General features: G+C 43.4%; 1 protein-coding gene across 5 annotated transcripts in view; it reads left to right on the top strand.

Moving 5' to 3' along the window:
* The window catches only part of palm2akap2 (PALM2 and AKAP2 fusion), a 136,731-nt gene that overhangs the window by 110,280 nt on the left and 5,953 nt on the right, over window positions 1-20,498 (top strand). For 3 of the 5 annotated variants that reach the window (XM_033647263.2, XM_033647264.2, XM_078162042.1), the window contains 7 exons: window positions 13,393-13,614; window positions 14,968-15,330; window positions 16,950-17,048; window positions 17,158-17,259; window positions 17,434-18,901; window positions 18,990-19,165; window positions 19,893-19,931. In XM_033647263.2, the coding sequence (XP_033503154.2) occupies window positions 13,393-13,614; window positions 14,968-15,330; window positions 16,950-17,048; window positions 17,158-17,259; window positions 17,434-18,901; window positions 18,990-19,165; window positions 19,893-19,931 (2,469 nt within the window). The remainder of the gene's footprint in view (window positions 1-13,392; window positions 13,615-14,967; window positions 15,331-16,949; window positions 17,049-17,157; window positions 17,260-17,433; window positions 18,902-18,989; window positions 19,166-19,892; window positions 19,932-20,498) is intronic. The other 2 variants (XM_033647265.2, XM_033647266.2) reach the window with 2 other exon arrangements.

The following is a 20,498-nucleotide window of genomic DNA, read 5'->3' as shown; positions in this document are numbered from 1 at the left end:
ATACACTCACAGTGCACCATTTCACCAGGCAACACGCCCAGCAAAGTACAGTTTGTTTTACTGTCACAGTATGAAATATTATCACAGACCTAGGCTCCAGTTATAAAAAGCAATACAGTCAGTGCTTGTACTCGGTCCAAGACATAACTAATAATGGATGGCTGTTGAGTGTTACTGCTAGACTGTGCTTTGTTAGTGCTGCACTTGTGCTCCGAGTGTTAATCTGGCTCTCTGTCCTGTGCTCAGAGAGTGGTCACACTCTTTGACTACAGACCTTTCTGGTTAAGAAGAGTCCTCCATCTGCGAGCGTGTAAGTGTGTGTGTGGAGTGTAGCATTAGTATTCAGCCTCGAGAGTCTCACTGAAGTGCCTGTCGGGCCCTTTGTTGTTGTTTCATGGAGGGGTCTCAGGGGGTCTGGGGCTGTGGGTGAGTGGTGTCATGAGAGTCTTGGAAAGGGACACAAATAGCTGCCATGAGTCCAGACACGCAGCGCATTCCTCTGTAACACTCAAAACTCAAAAGGCTCTTTAACATGATCCCAGTCTGGTTGTTGTTTCAAGCTCTCTGGCGATGGGTAGGTGAGAATCGCATTCAATGTAATTCTTTTGCAGTGCTTCAATATGCTGTCACTGTGGCTGTGTGTCTGTGGATGAAGCTGAGTGGAGATGCACAGTGGACTCACAGGCCTTATTGCACTAGTGCTTCTTAAACAGGGATGGGCATTGCTTTATTGATTTTGTACTGCTCGGCTGCAAACTATTTACGCCTCAGAAGCCCTCTTGTGGGTTTGTGGATTTTGTTTTAATGCTGCTAACAGCTAACCACCAATTAGATTAAGCTGGCTCATAAATATTTCACTTTAAAAATATAAAATAAAGGGCAAATTAGCCAGTTTCCAAACACAATGAAGGAGGAATGCACCGACTGTGAAATTCTGGGCCAGTACCAATATGAATGCTTCAAATAACAATTCTTGCTGATAGCTGATATGGATGTTTTTTGTTGTTGTTGTTGTTGTTTATGTTGTTTTTGTTGCTATGTGTTCCCCCTTTTATGCCATGGAAACAAGAAAATCTTCATTATAAAAAACAGTTATTCAAGTTTCTTACCCAAAACAAAATTTTACAAGATTACATTTCACAAAAGACATTATGAGTCATTAAAGTGACCTTAGAGCTTCATCATTCTTTAATTTTTCCATAACTACTTATCCTGTCAGGGTTGCTGGGAGGCTGGAGCCTATCCCAGCTGACACTGGGCGAGAGGCAGGGTACACCCTGGACAGGTTGCAGACTATCACAGAGCTGACACATAGAGACAGACAACCATTCACACTCACATTCACACTTACGGACAATTTAGAGTCACCAATTAACCTGCATGTCTTTGACCTGTGGGAGGAAGCCGGAGTACCCAGAGAAAACCCACGCTGACACGGGGAGAACATGCAAACTCCGTACAGAAAGGCTCCTCCACCCTGGGTTCAAACCAGGAACCCACTTGCTTTGAGGTGACAATCCCAACCAACGCTAATCATAGAGCTTGAATGCATTATAATGTAACTCCATGCAACTTCCATCAGCAGTTAGTTGCGTACACCAGCTGCTGAAAGCTAACGTTAATTAGCTCTCCTCCTGCTAATGTCAACAAAGATTTGTTTTTCACAATATAGCATCGTCAGGAAAAAACTAGGGTGCATCCTCTGACGTATTATTGTGAGTTTACAGCGTCCTTCCTTCCTGAAGGCGTCCCAGGAATGATCTCTGTTCATCCCAAACATGTTTTCTATTTTCCCTGGGATGATGGGATGCTGTTAGTCTCGAGCCCTGCTTTTTAACCTGCGGAAAGCTGATGTGGCACGACAGAAAAACATTGTCCATTTTCCCATAGGCCGATAGCAGTCAGCAAGGCAAATATTTGGTTTTCGATAGCGATTATTATTTTGTGTTGACATGGCTGTTTTTGCCAAATGCCCACAAAGACCTTCACAGCATGTTCCTTGTCATCTGATATTGTGTGTTTTCTTGTGCAGGTGGCCTCTAGTTTTTGGTTGATTTCCTGTGTTGAGTGCCATTTCCATGGATACAAGTTAGCGCAGCTTCCTGGTTTCCTGTTTAGATAACCTGCGAGCTTCGATAGGCTTTTATCCAATCAGTTGCTTCCTTTATTTTGCGGCATCATTTGTCTTAAAGTGGTCACCACCCATCTTTGAATACACTGTCACTGTTGCCTCCAGCAAGACTTGAGTGTTTTTAAAAATAACTGTATGAGACCGAGGGATCCAAGAGGGCGTTGGCCTTCAACTGCAGGCATTGCTGGACATTGCTGGACAACTGCAGGCATTGCTGGACATTGCTGGGTTGCTTTTCTGATTGGATTTTACAGTGTGGAAAAGCCCTTGTACAGTGTCCATTGTTGAATTTGATTCAGACATTGTATCAGTTAGGCTGTACAAACTGACACTTTACTCCTCAACTCAGACATTATTATAAACCCTTCCCTCCTGTTCTGTAATGTCAGATGCCTCCAAAATATTTACAAAAATCAGTTTTTAGGACAGTGCAGTCACAGAATTGTGCTTCATTTTAAGGCTCGTAATGCTCAATTTAAACCCATTTTATTACATGAAGAGAAATGAAGCATTTCAAAACCCCAGCGCCACATAATTTCTTTTAATTGCCTCAAACTGCTCAAACCACCTTTCTCTTTATTAATCATTCAACACTTAGTTTTATCAAGGCTAAGGATGTCTCATCCCATGTTGATGTTGGCATTGTGAATATTTGGCTGGGCTATGTGTGGTTGTAAAGTGGTTGTTCGCAGACTTAAAGGAATGCTTTGAAAATCTATATTTTCAACATCAAACACTCGCCTTTAGGCTTTAAAGGGGACTCTGACAAAATTCCAGGCTTTCTCCTGTCTGAAGGAAGGCATAATATGATATTTTCTGCTCTCAAAATATGGAATTTTTGAAGATCAAGGTTACATGCAAAACCTGTTTTGAATTACTGAAGGTAAGGCCCCGGTCAGAGAGAAAGCATTTTGCAGGTTGCAAAACTGCCTTGTTTTTTTAATTTATTTATTTTTGTGAAATGCTACTATTAAAAAAAATTGGCTTGCTGCACCTTTTTATTGTTGCCATTGCTGCTATTCGTTGCTATTGTTTATTTATTTTATTTTTAGCTTGTTTTAGTTACTTGACAGTAATTAGTGTCTAGTTCCTAAAATGTTCAGGCAGAGGGTACTTGCTGTAGCTCTGGTTGAGGGTGAGAGGCTGTCAGCAAATAGTTTGTTGGGCACAGGGAAACAGAGATCAGTGTGGGTACATGAGACCCTAAAAAAGAGGGTGGGTCATGGGGAGTACCACCAGTTGGTCCAGGAGCTTCGCAACACTGATGGACGTTTTCAGGCATATTTTAGGATGATTCTGAGGCAGTTTGATAACCTGCTGTCTATCGACAGGCTGTATAGCTCTGGGTATCCACCAGTATCTCCTCCATTGTTTGCTAACTGTAAACTTGTTTTTGTGACCACCACAGAGGGCCCGCCTCTCAAATTATCCGATTGGACAATGGGAAAAAAGATAACAAAAAAGAGATAACGTAGAGCATTTTTCTGCTCTGAGTTGAAGTTTTTTCAGCTCGAGGAGTTCAAAGCAATCCGGCAAAAATGAGAGGCGAGTTGCAAAGCAAAAACAGTGAGCAACAGTGAGCTTCATTCTCATTAAAAACAATTACAAAAAGCTGCCTCCAGCTGCTAAAATGCTTTCTGTGTGATCTGAACTGAACAACTGAATGTGGTGCTTCAGTCCAAAATGTGGCAAATAATGACACAAGAGACCAATGAAATACTGCCTCTGTGTCTTTAAACATGCCTCTGTTTGACTTGTAATGCAAAGTAAGTGCAAAATCGATGACATGCACTAATTACTAAAATAATAAATGTGATTTCCGTGGTACGTGATGCAGACAATTTGGTTTCTTAAATCTCCTGTATTTGCTTGTACTGTTCACTGAGCGGGCATCCATGGACATTTGTGTCTTTCTGACATGCTGCGATGGTTAAGTGTGTCATCCGTTGAGTTTCTGATCAATTAACTTTCATGATATAAGACTGCTGTGGGCACTACTCTTTATTGATTGGATAGTGTTGACCCAGATACATGCTAACACATGTAGACTCATGCACATGCATAAACTGTCACACACTCCTGCTGTATCTTTTTCCTTTGTCTTTTATCTCCTAACAGTATCTCTTTTCATCATTCACAGCCTGTCTGTTAGCTAACCGACAGCTTTTTTTCTTCTATAAATCACCAGCACTGGCAGAATGACCATCACAAGTCTCTCTGTGTGTTACAACCCCAGCAGGGATTGAACTCCCCAGCGCATACACAATAATTGGGTTACTGTCCCAATTTTCTGTGACCGATTTCTCTTCATCATATGGCTCAGAGTTATTCTTAGCCTGGGAACTCACCAGGATGTTGTGATTTGTCATTTTAAATAGGGGCACCTAAAAGGGACAGTGGTAGGAATTTGCTTGAGTGGCACAGTGTGCATTTAATTTCTGTTTTTTATCAATAATGTTAATTCGATAAGTTCACAGTTGGTTAGCAGGGAGAGTTATCACACTATGACAGGATGCTCAGCTGTTAATGGGCACACACTGGCTTTTGCTTTTGCCTTCCTTTGCAGCTACAAAGCAGGATGACCTCTCTGACCTCTAGACCACCCTGCTGTTCTCAGCACTATCACCTGATTTCGAATCAGTTTTCAATTAGATAAATAATGTCAGGGTCATTAAAGATAAAGTTAAAAGGTCAAAGAGAAGTTGTGCTTGATCTAACTCATATTTTGTTGTACAATTATGAGAGAAAAAAGGTTTAAAAGTGATATTTCAGCTCTGGTATTCAAAGAAGATCAAAATCCCTCCATGTGTACAACACCTGGCTCAGTTTCTCATCGCTACAAGGTCAACTATTCACTGTAGTGAAGAGGCAGCTAGCTAATTAGAGCAAACATAATGCCCAGGAAAGAGGCAGTATATCATTCTGTCAAATAATTCAGTAAAACCACTTTGTCTTTGCTCGTTTGGCTTTTTAAAAATTAACTTTTATCACCCTAATTGCTGACTTGCATTCTGACATCAGTACCTCTCTCGTAGCACTGTCCTCCATCATTTAGCAGCCGCTAACACAATATTGCTAATTGCTCTTGTAAATTCGAGGAAAGTCTTTCCAGTGCGTCTTGATGTGGCGCTTGTGGGCAGGGAAAGTGAACCGTGACTCATGTCAGCTCTGGTTTCCACAGGCCTGATCCTATGACCCAACAGGTACACACCCACAGGACACCATTACAGATGAGTAGAATAAGAGTGACCCTGAGAGCTAAAGATTTTATTTTTGGGATTGAAGTCACCAAGAACTGACTGTTTTAAGCTAAATAATGATGAATAAATAATGTCTTAAATCAAGTTTTATTTTGTCATGGTGGACAAGCCTCTGAAGACTAGCCTGCTGCATGTAAAGCTTCACTAGAATAATTACTCCACTAATAATTAAATGCTTTGTATGCAGGATGAGGCAGCAGCTTTTATTTAATTTAACTTTTATTAAAAGGTGACCAGTACATCACTCTAACTCTCATATGAGACTGAGTCAAAACTCCCATTCTGATGATGACAGAAGAAAATCCCATTACTCCCCTTATCACCTCCTCCGCCTTTCTTCAGTCATCATCTCTTCATCATCGCCTCTCCGCCTGCCTCCTTCTCTAAGTCCCTTCAGATTTTGACTGGAGCTGTAGGTTAAAGTGGCCAAGAGACATAGGGAAAGAGAGGGCTTGGTCTTACACAGGAAGGGAGGAGCGGGGAGCCACAGGGTGGATGTTTTTGGTCTGTGTGTGTGTGTTTGTACGAGGGCCGGCACAGAAGGGGTCTTTGTGGGTGAGGGCATCTGGAGAAACACACACACACATACACACACAGTCAACCCATGACATCACAGCTTACCGAGCAGCCGGCAGGAATGTTACTGAGAAAGGAGAGGCTTTGTGGAGGAGAGGAAAGAGACGGGAGGGGAGGAAAAGGAGGAGAAGAAGAGGAGGAAAAGGCTTGGCCAGGGAAAAGTCCAGCACTCCCACTATCTGGAACAGGACGGACCGAGGCTGGACTGAACTGAACAGAGCTAAAAGGGAAAACGGATTATTTTAAAGGAGTCACGTATATGGATGGTAGAAATTGCTGAAATATTACAAAACTAAAGGGAGCTTGCTTTTAAAAATGGCACCATGGAGTGACAGATATCACTGACATAGACTACTTGTAAGAGCAGCAGGTGAGTACCAGCCCTGTTCTGGTGTCTGGGGTTGTATGGCAATTTTGTTTTGCTATTTAAGGTATTTTTATGGGACTTCTGGTTTTTATTTAGTTTGATTTGATGAGAAAAAATATGTGAAATATTAAGTACAGAGGACAAACTGGAACTGGAATACTGTAAAGGTAAAAGAGGATGAAGTGTCAGTATTAGATTAAGTATTGATGTCAAAGTTGAGACTGTTGTTGTGGCAAAGGTTATCCAGATATTACAGCACAATAATGCGAGAACGGATCTGCACACTTTGGCACCATTGAGTCCTTTCTTCTGGCCACATGTTTATGCCAACTTTCACCCAGCCCACCTGTCTTGATAACGCTCGCCAGTTACTCACTGTGTGTCAATTTTGCCACGCTCCGTTTGTCAGTGACGTACCACCACCCTTATTCCGCACCTCCAAACTGCCTTAAGTGGAGAAGTCATGAATAAGTGCCAGATAGCACTGTTTGGCCTGGGTTGGCTGTTTGGATATGCAAACACCATGCTAAAGCAGCAGCAGGCTCCAGTTACTACACGGGATCATGTTTAGCCAGGAAACAGAGCCGGGAACGCTGACTGCACTGGGTTACACAGGAGCTTAGTGTGTGTGTGTGTGTGTGTGTCCGAGGACGTACATCGCCAGGCTTTCATTTTGACGTTTGCCATGGCTACGGTGGAAGCCTGTGACGTGATATTAATGGCACAGAAAATGGGTCTGGGAGAGATGTCAAGATGGTGTGTTTACTTCCCGCCGGGGGAGTATGGGGGTGTATTCATATTCTGGTAAACCCCCCAGCATCCCAGGCATCCAGCTCAGTGTGTATTTTTTTTAGTGTGTGTGTGTTTATGTGTGTGTGTGATTTTTGTGCATTACAGTCAGAGCAAAAGCATTTCCAGATGTGATAGGAATGGCGACAGGCGGAGAATGAGACAGCATTTAGGCAGAGCATAAGACAGTTACAGTTGGCTGACTCAGATAGACTCATGAGTGTATTACTATACTAGTCATGACTTTCCACTGAATTCAGTAATTCCTATTTATAATAAGCTTAACGGGAGTAGAGAGTAGGATTTAATGGCACCTAAATGGCAGATTGCAACCAGCTGAAATGTCTCCCATGTGCTAAGCTTGAGCTCCAGGTTAGGATTCCCTTAGTGTTCATTATTCAGGAAGTTTTTACCAGGAGCCAAATTATCTGTAGAGGTCCTTTCCTCCCCAAAACAAACGAACCTTGTGTTTGGTAAAAACACGAAATAAAGCAGTTCAGTCTGGAACACTTTAGTTAAAGAAAACTTTCCTTCCATTTGCAGTATTATATTTGGCAGTATGGCTCTGTTCTGGGGCCTCTCTGCCTTTCCTTGGGCCTATGCAGAAAGCCTCTTCCACGTATCTATGTGGAAAGAATAAGGTGGAGAGAGCACAACTCTCTGCCCTTCCACGTGCAGATGAAGAAAGCCTGAGGCAGAGAGAGCAGCCCTCCCTGCCCTTCCATGCGCCTACATGGAAAGCCTAAGGCAAGGAAAACAACAGTAGACAGGCTAGAGCAGTTTAAATAGGGCGCCCTGATGGAGATTAGCCAATTGGTTGCGTAGAAAGGAATGATGTGATCTCTGTCTCCCCTAAATAGATCCATGAATTAGGTAAGTCTGGTAAAATGTCTTTGCTTTGTCGGATTTTCCTTAACTTTCTAAGACTTTTTTGGCAAAAGCCGAAGGGCAAACACAGCTGACACATCATGGTGGTGAGGGTGTGGGACTGTTATGACTATTAACACTATTTTTCATTCATGTAACTGGTGCATTGACATTTACGTATGTTTACATGCTAAGGGAAACTTACTTGCTGTTGCAAGAGAAATAAAACATTCAGGTGTCTCAGACATTCAAATAAACCCCAAAGAACTTAAGCTTTTCATTACAGCTACATCATTTCTCTCTGCATTTACACACACTCACACACACTCTTTGCTGCCTTAGCTGGCCAGGCAGGGTGTACAGTGTCCCTCATCACAAGTATTAGAGTCCAAGCCTTGAGGACAGCGAGTTATGCCTGGAATGTCAGCTCACCTCAATGGGAAACACACACACGTGAATACACACCTCTGATACAAATACACACACTTGAAAGACCACACTCGCAGTGTCATGCCCTGCTGCACAACTACAGTCACACACACACTCCCTTTATTGTGTGTGTGCCAGAATAACATTGCATATGAGACATTCCTGTACTATAGCACTGTTTTCCTGAGGCAGTAACAGGATATCCTCCCCCTCTGTACTGTCCTGCCCGCTGGACACACACTCACACACACACACACACACACACACACACACATTCCTGCACATGCACTCACATACACATGCAGTACAATGGGTCAAATGTAGCCAGACAGAAGACCTTGTCTGTGCGAGTGTTACCATAGAAGTGACATCAGCTTCTCACATGGTTGCTAATGTCATTAAGTCAGTGAAAAATCATTTGACTTGTTGAGTGTGGGAGAGTGTGAGGAAAACAAAGGAAGTCGACAAGAAACTTGAGATGAAAGTAATGTTCAATGTTAATCTAATGCAGTTTAAAGAAAGAATTCCCTTTGCTGAAGGTAAAAGTTGATAAAGTAGCTTGTGGCTAACTAACAGTATGATTATTTGTCCCAAAATAATTCTATTGATGTGTGGGTCTGTCATTTCTGAGATGCTGTTTCTGGGCACTTTTCCACTTCACACCCAGAGATTACCTGTCTGTCAAACAGCAGGCAATCATGTATTCTTTCTTCTTTTCTGGGTCTTCTTAGTGTTCAGTTTATAGGTCCACCACTTTGGTCCAGACTGAAATATCCCAACAAGTACTGGGTGAATTGACATTGTATTTTGTGAGGACATTGATGGTGGCCAGAAGATGAAAGGTCCTTGGTCAGTTCCTTATCTTGTGACATATTTACAGTGGCATATGTACTTATGCTGCATTCCAATTACCTCAGAAGTCAGCGGTGGGAATGACATGACAGCCTAGTTGACCACATTCCAGTTTAATTAGTTTCAAAACCAAGATTTTGAATACCACTTCTAGCAAGGTTAGCCATTGTTAGCCAATACATTTATTTTGCATGTATTTTGCACATCCAAATACTCGAGCCACATGTCTACAGATGGACATTGGACAGGGCTGTATGTACCACTGTTTTAATGAGACAACAATAAGACAGAAGTGCTAATAAACATATATATTTTTACAGCTTTAACTGCTGTTGAAGGGTTGGTGAGGTTGCTGCAACTTTCAGAATCGGAAATCCGACTTCAGGGGGTGTTCCAGTTGATATATCTGACTGGGAACTTGGAAATTCCAACCCTCCAGTGCAAATGGACCACACCATTAAGTTTGTCCCCTGAGTTTTGCTTTAGCACCATCCCAAGTTTGCCATGAATTTCCTTTAAATCTTGCATGGGTTGCTGTAGAATCTGTGACACACAGTCATATCCTCCTCAGCATAAACTGTAATCGCTTTGGGGATGTCTTAACTTTTGATCTGGTGCCTCCATCAAATCAAAAATTCAACTTGTCTAATGCTTTGGTTCATGACAAAATACCTGCAAAACTAATGACATTCCTATCAGCTGTACTTAGTGTTTAGTGCAAACTAGCAAATATGAGCATGCTAACACACATATCTAAAATGATAGTCATAGTAAGTCTGCTTGGCATCGTCAGTATCATTGTCATGGTGAGCCGGTTGGCATGCTGATGTAAGCATTTAGCTCAAACCTCTACTGTCCCAAAGTACAGCCTCACAGAGCTACTGTTTGTTCACGGATGTTTTCAGACCTAGAGTTGTCTTGCCTTGGTCCAAATCAGGGACTAATTTTGTCACAACGTTGCATAATTGCCTAGAGTTGGTTCGTGTTCTCACGGCAGCATTTACAAGCGGACCAGATCAAATGCCCTGTGTGAGAAAGCTGCTCTTGATTGGTCAGAATGTCCATGTGGGGAAAATCCAGGAAGTAAACAAAACGTTGAAGAAGAGTACACTTGCAAGATAAACGTGACACTTTCTAATGTCACAATGGAGGGACAACTACGCAGGTTGATTTTAGCGCTGCTCATCGTGGACTATATTGCTGTCATTGTTCATTTTAGTCAAACCATACAGTTTGAAAACGAGGCGCGGCTCCAACTAGAAAACAATGTTTTGATGCATTGGATGTGCTGAATGTGCATATTAAGGCAGTGCAGGAGGAGGTGCACATTAATAATCCTCCAGGACTGTAACATGCTCATGTTTAACCCAAACAATGTGTCATGTGACTGCAGTTGGTTCAGATCGAGGTTGGAACACGTTCTCACCACAAACAAACCGCACCAGAGTTCGTTTGTAACCAGACTGAGACCACCTCTTCAAGAAGGTCTCAGCCTGGTTGTTTTGGTGTGATTGATGTGTTCACACCTGCCCAAACGAGCTGCACGTAGGGGGCAAACGAACTTGAGTTTAATTGAACCGACCCAAACTTCAGACACCAAGTAGCAAAATGGATGTTCTATTACACCAAAATGTCCTAGACTCTGACATCAGCAGACCTGAATTGAAAATCTGTGAGGTATTCCTTTAAGAGAATGTCTTCATTCTGATTTATATATGCCACAGACAGTATGAGACAGTATGAGCATGTGACTGAGCCAGATGGGTCAACAAAATACCCTCAGAGAATGTTTTTTTTTCTCTCAGTAGAAACAGGAGACATGAGGATAGCAGGGAGGAGGAGAGTGTTGCTTCAGTCAAGACAGGAGAAGGCTTTTTGAGGAGAGGCAGGGTGTTATTATCACCATGTGACTTCAGTGACCACTGTTTCTCTCACTTAAACACTCACAGAGAAGAGAGAGGAAGAAAATGGTGCGAAAAGAGCAGTAATGAGGGAAACAGGGGATGAGGGGGAGAAGAGAAGAGGAGTAGTTAACGGAACAAAATGATCCAGATGAAGGCTAGGCTACCCTTTTTGTGTTGGTACAAAGTCTGGCTGAAATCTGCCACTGAATTCGGCAGATACACCTCACGCTGAGAGTTGAAATTAGTAGACATTTCCATGAATATCATTAAATGGCGGTTTAGCAGAGTGTCTAAGAGAGGGTACAAAGCAAAGACTTCCTCTTTACGGCTGTGTGTGCTTTAACTGAACACTCAACCAATTCACTGAAGTGGTCCTCATTAAATCACCACGCACACACTTGTATGTTACAAAGACGGGGGGGTCAACAGCCCCTCGCGGAAGTAAACACATCCTGGGAATAGAGGTGTGCTTGGTACAAGGCAGTTAAACAGAAAGCCAATAGAGTATTTGTTAGCGGCCTGTGTAGAAAGAGACAGGAGTCTATAAGTGTAGCTTCTTGCTAACAGTGGATCTGGAATGTGTCGGGTGGATGATTCACAAAAGCAGAAGGTCAAAAGGTTTGATCCCTGAATGCCAATGTGTCTACCAATGTGTCCTCTACACAAGTCACACACACATTCACACCCAGGTGGCGGAGGCTACCGTGTAGGTCAGGAACGATAACCATTCACATGCACACATGGATTTGGAATTTGGGGTTGCCCAAGGACACTTCAACACATAAACTGTAGGGCTTGAACTATGGACCTTCTGATTATTTGACATGCCAAATGCCCCCAAATTCCTTCCACAAGTTAATGAGGCAGTAAAATATGGGTTTAAATTTGTGTATTTTAGAAAATGATAAATGTAACTTTTTAAAATCAGAATTTAGTTCTCAAAATGTAGGAAAAAAAGGTAGTCAAAGTACTCCCCAAAGAACCCCTGATGATTCATGTAACATCACAGTATTGTGTTAATTTGTGGTTATTGCTTCAGCGATGATATAAGAATTATATTGAGTAGCTGTATTAACTCATAACCCTCAATATGATTACATCATAATGCATGCAGTGCATTACGGTACGTTTAAATTCATTTCGAGGATCATTTGATTACATACCTATTTCATCATCCAGCAGTTATACCTTCAGTTTCTACAGGCTGTGTGTCTGACTTGGCAGGGAAATTTAGGTTTCGGAAGATACATTCCGTCCTATCACAACAACTCCTGATGATGTGGCCTTGAGCCAGGCACTTCATCCAAAAACACACCACTGACGCCGCTCTGTTAACAGCTGAGGTCAGGAAGGTACAGGGAGTGGAAGTGTGTATAACAGCAAATATGAAGATATCAAAACTGCAGAACCTGGAAGGTACAGGGAGTGGAAGTGTGTATAACAGCAAATATGAAGATATCAAAACTGCAGAACCTGGACTATCTGACAACTCTCTTGCTCATGATACACGTCAGACAAACATTATGCCGAACCATCGTTATGTGACAGTGTCAAGTGATGACGTCGAACTCAGATCCTTAGATAAAAAAGATAAAAGCTGTTTGATCAATACATGCTGTGAGCAGGTTTTAATACTCTTCACCCACAGTTGTAAAAGCTAAAGATACCTCCCTAACATTTTCTCTTCTTGAATATTCATTTCTTAAAAACCTATTGCATTTATAACCTGCCATCCCACCTGCCAATCTGGCTGATTAATAGAGTATTACATAAAATCTAAGGCAGGAAGAGTTGCTGTATTTTAATTAAATGCCAGGTATTCAGCACACTGATTCATTTACAGAACCATGAAGGTCTTTGAACAAAAATAGAGTAGTTACAGTACTAAAGAAGGTTGTCATGTTTCTGGTCTGTTTTAAGGCAGTAGAGTGGGAGTTGGTGCCCCCAAGTGGTGGGAAGCAGTCAGCACACAGCCCTGCTGCTGCTGGTGCTGCTGCAGAGGTTTAACTTACACGTCTGCTGCAATGCAGACAGATTTATATGTGTGATGTGTGTCTGTATGTGTTGTGTGTGTGTGTGTTTATTTAGAGATTAGGAAGAGTCTGGTTTCTAAGGATCAGTAAAGCAAGTTTTCATTTACTTTGAGCAAACATTGTGTTGTACAGCCTCTCCATACCATATCCCTGAACCTTGTCTTTTGTTTGCTTGTTGACACAGAAATCGTGGCGGGCAGCCGAGGATGTCAGTGACACAACGCCACGAGAGCGAGCCCTGAAGAGCGTCAGTTTCCAGGAATCGGTCAGCGTTATCTCTGACAGGCCTGCAACCATGGAAGTGGAGAGCCAGCAGATCCAACATGGCTGCCTCAGCAGCCCCAGTAACCGAGCCCACAATGCAGTTGGTGTGAAAGTGGAGACTCCTGACAGCGAGGTGATGCAGGTATGCAGCTTCTCTGAGAAAGACCAAATTCTTGTTATTTTTTTAATTCTTCTAGGATGATTTCAAAATCCCTAAAATTGTTCAGAACTTTGTCATGAATCTTTTTATTTTTTGCTCCAAGTCTTTTTATTTATATTTGTACATAGAGAAATAGTGTACAAAATACATAAATTCAAAGGCATTGATGATTAGAAATAATACAAATATAAACATAAACAAGTAAACAAAAGCAAGTGATTGAGAGTGGTCCTTATGGGTTTCAAATTATGCATAATACAGGATCAGTCATATAGAACACCAATATTAGTGACATCTTATTTCTCTGTATAACTTAAAAAAGGTTTCCATGTAGCATGAAATTTTTGAATACATCCTCTTGTAGAGTAACAAATCTTCTCTAGTACCAAATGGTGTAGAAGGTCATTGACCCACATCTTAAAGGTTGGGGGAGGTTTCTCCTTCCACTTAAAAAGTATTAATCGCCTAGCTATAAGAGATGCAAAAGCTATCATATTCTTTGCCTGGCGGTTAAGGTGAGTGTCTTGTGGAGTTATTCCAAATATGGCAGTAATGGCAGAAAGTTCAGTAGGTACTTGTAAAACATCTGAAAAAGTTTTAAATATTGACTGCCAGAAATTGTCTAGTTTTGAACAAAACCAGAACATATGCGAGAGGGTGGCTGGTGCTTGCCTGCAATGATCACAAATGCTAGGTGCAAACTTTGCTAGTCTCACTTTAGACCAATGAAGGCGATGCATGACCTTGAACTGGATAACTGTGTGTTGTAAACAGATTGAAGAAGAATGTATTCTATCTAAAGCTCTTTCCCAAGTCTCCTCAGGAAGTTCAAACCCCAAATCGCCCTCCCATTGAGTCTTTAATGATGTCAAAGGTTCCAAATTATATGTATTTAGTAAGGAGTATATGTTCCCAATATTCCCTTTGGAACCTGAATTAAGCTTCAGAATGGAATTTAGGAGGGTGTTGGGTGGTTGGGATGGGAAGTGAGTAAATGATGTTGATATGAAACTACGGAGCTGCAAAAATCTAAAAAGATGAGAGTTTGGGATGTTAAATTTAAGCTTTAGTTGATCAAAAGATGCGAAAATATTATCAATAAATAGATTCTCTATTGTGGCAACTCCTCTATCAGTCCATTCCTGAAAAGCACTGTCTATGATTGATGGCATGAACTGGTGGTTTCTTGTTATAGGAGCACATGTGGGTATCATAAATCATTTTAAGACTGTTTAATTATGTTGAAATATGAAAAATGCTAACTTTCTTATATAACCTACATTATAATACAATAGTAGTACATGATGGCAATGTTTTTATCTGCTGCGTCCACAGGAGATCCGCTACTTGGACCAGGTTTTAGACGCCGCCTCAGAAACCCCCACCAACGGAAACTCTTCTCCCCCAGAACACATCAAATCAATCAGCATCGACGGAAACTCTCCTTCCGTCTGCGTGTCCGCCTCCTCTCCCATCAGCCACCACTCGGTCGTCGTGGAGGGTCAGAGACAGACCACATTCCTCCATCAGGACGACTCTGCTGTGAGGACCAACGGTCACGTGCAGGCAGAGGAGTCGGCGAGCAGCAGGGCGAGGTTTGAGCTGAGATCGTTTCACGAGGAGAAGCGGCCGGCGAAACTCTTCACCCCTGGAGAGGAGCAGCAGGTCAGGGTGACGAGGAGGCGACCCTCAGAGGAGGTAAATGGCTGTTATATAATGTATCAGCTGTGAGAGACTCAGTAACACAGGAAACACGCAGTAACACAAACAACACAGCAGTAATGTTATTGAGAGTCTAGACTGTGTCTGTATTGACAAGTGTTTGTAATAAGAGAGCAGAGGAAGGCTGGTAAATGTTCTACCAAATGAACATAAAGTAAACAAGCATTATCTAAACTGCTTGCTTTGTTGCATGAGACACAATAAAATGGCGGCTACATTGTGACAGGGTGAGCTTAAAAATGAAAGTTTAAGCTTCAAATTAATGACTGATGGTATTAATACACATCAATCCTAAAATGAGTCATCCTTTTTATTGTAAAAATGTCAAAACCAGACTTTTATCTTGAAGAAAAACATGATGGCTGAGCTTTTCTTCGTAGGTAAAATAAGATTCTCAAGAGCAGGGGTGTCAAACATATGGCCCGTGGGCCAGAAAGGGTCCAATCTGGCCCACTCGATGACTTTGCTAAGTGTAAAACTTGCAGAGAAGTCGTACTGCTGTTTCTATTTGTCTATTTGTCCAAATGATCCAGCTCCTATTTCTTCACAGAGGTTATGTGTATGTGGCCCATGAACTAAAATGAGTTTGACAGCCCTGCTCAGGACAAGTACAGTATATATTCATGGCTTTCACTCAAAGTTGACAAGTCAGGCCTGTTCTCTAAGGTTTAAGAAACCAGCTTCAGCATTAAAACACAGGTCTAAAAAATATGAATATTGTTGAGTTAAAAATGTACAAAAGGTAGTTTTTCCAGGAACGGTATTAGTTTATATGTTTGTACTTGATTCATCTACATCTTTACATACAGCTTATACTGTACTCATCACAATACAGTTCAAATCATAAAAAGTCAAATCATAAAATCGAGAAATTAGAGCCTAAGGGGAAGCAGTTTTCAAATCGAGAGTGCATTAACCCTGTGTAACAGGAGCACATGATGCAACCGCCCACAAGGTTAGTTGTGGTTCACATTGTCATCACAGATAAGGGAACAGTGATGACCAGTGGAAACAAATGAAAAACAAACCATGGAAAACAAGATCATTATCAGCCGAGTCACAGTGTTTATGAGCCTCTGATCTGTCTCCTGATCTCTAGCAAACAGCTGGTTGGTGAGGTGATGGAAAGCAGGTATTTCCTGTATCACCTGTCAGCAGACCCCGAACAGGCTGCATTGGATGGGAGCGGGGGCAAAGTGATTTCAAATCTTTGTCCTGTTTTCGTTAGCTAATATGTCATGAGAAGCTAATGCTAATGGAATATTGCTGGAAATGCTCCTTATTAAGTCATTTTCCTAGCCGCTTATCCTGTTGGGGGTCGTTAGGGGGCTGGAGCCTATCACAGCTGACATTAGGCGAGAGGCAGGGTACACCCTGGACAGGTCACCAGACTATCACAGGGCTGACACATAAAGACAGACAACCATTCACACTCACATTCACACCTACGGACAGTTTAGAGTCACCAGTTAACCTGCATGTCGTTGGACTGTGGGAGGAAGCCGGAGTACCTGGAGAAAACCCACTCTGCCACTGGGACACCATGCACCACCATGCTGCCTAAATATTCATCGCCCTCTTACCTCCTTTCCCAGGTTCAGGAGCTGGAGCGTGAGCGTCAGGAGCTGATCAAAGACCAGGCAGTGAAGAAAAACCCTGGCATCGCCCAGCGTTGGTGGAACCCTCCCCAGGAGGTAGCCTCCCATTTTATTTTATTGTTTGCTATTTTGACTCCATCGACCTCCTGACAAACCGATTTGTTGGTCTTTTGGTTGATTTTTTTTTTTTTTTAATTAATTTTAGGTTCCTTTGGAAGAACAGCTGGATGCAGAGCAGCTTGAGTCTCTCAAGAAATACCAGGAGAGGAAACAGCAGAAACAGGGTCAAACTTATACATACACACAGGTAACTCACACACACATAGGACCAGTGATGCAGGATGTGAAGATGATGTTTGATCACCAGTGTTAGATTTGTTGAGCTTTTTATATTTCGTGCGAGGGTGATCCTTGTTGTTGTACATTTGCTTCTAACCTTCTAACTCTCCTTTGTATTCTGTCCTCCCATCTCTATTTGCAGCCCCAGGTGTCAGGTCCTCCCACCATGGTGACCTTCGATCCTGAGCTAAACAGGAAGGACGACATTGTGGAGGAGCAGATTGACTTCTCTTCTGCCAGGAAGCAGTTTCTCCAAGGGGGGCAAACCAAGAGGGACGTAGCTCCTCAAATATACTCCGCCAAACCATTTTCGAAATCCAGGGGCAGCCAGGGGAGCAGTGACATTGTCGAAGAAACCGGGGAGGGTCACGTGACCTGGTCTGATGAAGGAATTGCGACAGAATTCACTTGTGCACGAGCTGTAATGACAATCCTGCCTGATGAGGAGGAAGGGAAGAGCCATTTCAATCCAGGTTTCCACCCAGAGGAGTCTGACTCAGGGTTAGACGAGTTATCTGTCCGTTCTCAGGACACCACTGTGTTTAGCTTGGATAACGTTTCTGACAGCGGGGCTTCGCTACCGCCTACCCCGCTGCCGCTTACCCCGGTGTCACCGCCCACCCCCCAGCCCACCACGCCAGTCAATGGGCAGACCAGCAGCAGTCCAACGGAAGACGACCTGGAGTACCACGCAGGGGTACTTGTCCAAAATGCCATCCAAAATGCCCTGGCAGCTCGGGATGGAGGGGAGTGGCAGGCATCTGACTTGAATTCCTCCCAACCTAGCGCCCCTGTGTCTCCATCCTCAGTTTCTACGAGTAGCCCAGTGCCAGTTTCTTCCTCTCCTGTGTCTTCTGGTGGAGCTCCCAGCCTCCAGTCACCAGTGTCCTCCAGTCCTGCTCCATCCGACGTGTCGCCTCAGCCAGACAGACGACCAGAAGTAAGAGTCATTGCCCAAGAGAAGCCTTCAGAGTCCGAACATGCTGTGCAGCAGCAGCAGCAGCAGCAGCAGCAGCCCTCCAGTCCAGCACAGCAAACACAGCTCCAGATGCCTTCTCCACCTCCTTCTCAGCCCGTCTCTCCACCCCAGAGACCCAGAGATGGAGGCCCCAGAATCAAAATCCAGTCCTCTTACGCCAGAGCTCTCGCCTCCTCAGCCCCGGCTCCAGCTCCCGCACCTGCGCCTGTCTCTGCAGCTCCGGTTTCCAGGCCGACCCCAGTCTACCGTCCCCCTTCTCCTCCGAGCCCAGAAAAACCAGAATTCAGCTACTTCAGCAAATACTCCGAAGCAGCCGAACTGCGCAGCACGGCAGCAGCAGCACGAGGCCCTGAGGCGGAGGCAGCGAGCGGCCCGTTCCGCCTGCGCTCCAAGAAGCAGCGAACTTTGTCCATGATTGAAGAGGAGATCCGAGCGGCTCAGCAGAGGGAGGAGGAGCTGAAGAAACAGAGGGAGGAGCAACCTGTTGTTATTGTCCGCCCCAGCAACCCTTCATACAACAGTCTCGGTTCTGTGAGGTCGGGGATGCGGCAGACTAAGATTTCCCCAGCAGATAAGATGAAGAGCAACAGCCTGCCAGCGAGACTCACACTGACAGCGAAGACAGCACCAGGTTAGTGAGCACTAAGGTGTTGTTGTTGCAGTAGAACTTGCCACCCATGCTCCAACAGACATATCTAACTTTTTTCCGTGATGTGCAGGAAAAATCGAAAAGGTTCGACCTGCACCGCCTGTCTCACCCTCGCCTTCAGACGGAGCCTTGTCTGACGCCGGCAGCGAGGACTCTGGAGGACGGCCCAAAAACTTCATGCAGACACTAATGGAAGACTATGAAACACACAAAGTGAAGAGGAGGGAGAAGCTAGAGGACAACAGTGTGAGTGTTTGAACCTTGATAAACTAGATTAGCAGAGGAAGGACAACTTTTACTCTCAGTAAATAAAATGTAACTAATTAAGCCTGTCGAAGTTCTTGTTGAATGTCTGGACATAAGACACATGCAACAAAGCTGCCAAAGTGTAGTGAGTGACCCCAGCTCATCCCACATTACGTGCTTGTTTGGCTCTTGTGGCTCAGTGGGAACTGGTAATGTCAACATGGCTGAATGCTTCCATCCTTAGCCTGCTGGCATTAGCTAATACTGTATAACACCAAAGGGAATTTCCCAGCCTGAAGCAGGAAGTGAAACTGAAAGTAAGTCACAGACGCTGGGGGATTTCTGTCCTGACTCCATCTTTCCCATTTTTTTTGTATCTGAATACGTCTGGCAGTGTGTCATTATTCAGAATTAGGTCTCTGCTGAGAAGTATTGTATTGTGGCGGACTAAACTGTCATAATAACTGTGTGAAGAATGATTGGCTCACATGGTGGGAAAAAGTTACATAACCAGGAAATGTCACAGACAACAGTTTCACTTCTCCACCTGTTCTTAAGCACCATACACTTGATTTAATATTCACAGAGGAGAATAGATTAATGACATGACATGGCACCAACAGATCATATACTGCAAGGGTTGTTGTCACCCGCTGATGTTGTTATTGTTTATCCATCACATGTGTTGACTCTTTGTACTGTTGCTTCCCTCCTGCTGGTCGGCCAGTATGCCCGTTTGTTGCTGGCCAATGAGGTAACCAATGAGGTATCTGTCTCACCTCAAACCTGTTCACTCCATGAGCGGCCTTCACTGACAGACCTGGGTCAGACTAAAATGTAAAGTCTCAGAAAAAGTGATGCATTCCCGTTTATATTTAGCCTGTTTCTGTAACTGCTGAAGATCATTATGGGTTAATAGACCAAGACAGCACACTCTATATCATATACCAGTCCATGCTCCATACTTGATCTGTACAGGGACGTGAACCGGTGACCCTCTGGTTCCCAAGCCAAGTTCCTTTGGACTGAGCTACTGCTGCCCTGAAATTATTATACACAGTGATTAGGAGAGGATATTAAAGCTATTTGTTTCAGAGGGTGACCTCAGTTCAGCTCACAAAGAGGAGAAAGTTACCAAATACAGAAGAGTTGCAAGAGCGGAGTTTTCCATGAGCAAACACTTTCTTCTTTCCCAAGAAATGTGCACAACATTGTAGATGAGTCAACAGGAAGGAACACAAACTATGTCACTTCTCTCAGCCCCCCATATATGAAACTGGTCCAACAAATATAGATGGGGATGTATTGTTTTAGTTCGAAACCTTTGACCATC

The sequence above is a fragment of the Epinephelus lanceolatus genome, chromosome 19 (genome assembly GCF_041903045.1).
Source record: "Epinephelus lanceolatus isolate andai-2023 chromosome 19, ASM4190304v1, whole genome shotgun sequence".
NCBI lineage: Eukaryota > Metazoa > Chordata > Actinopteri > Perciformes > Serranidae > Epinephelus > Epinephelus lanceolatus.
The sequence above is the reverse complement of the archived record's forward strand: the minus strand, read 5'-3'. Positions and strand labels throughout refer to the sequence as shown.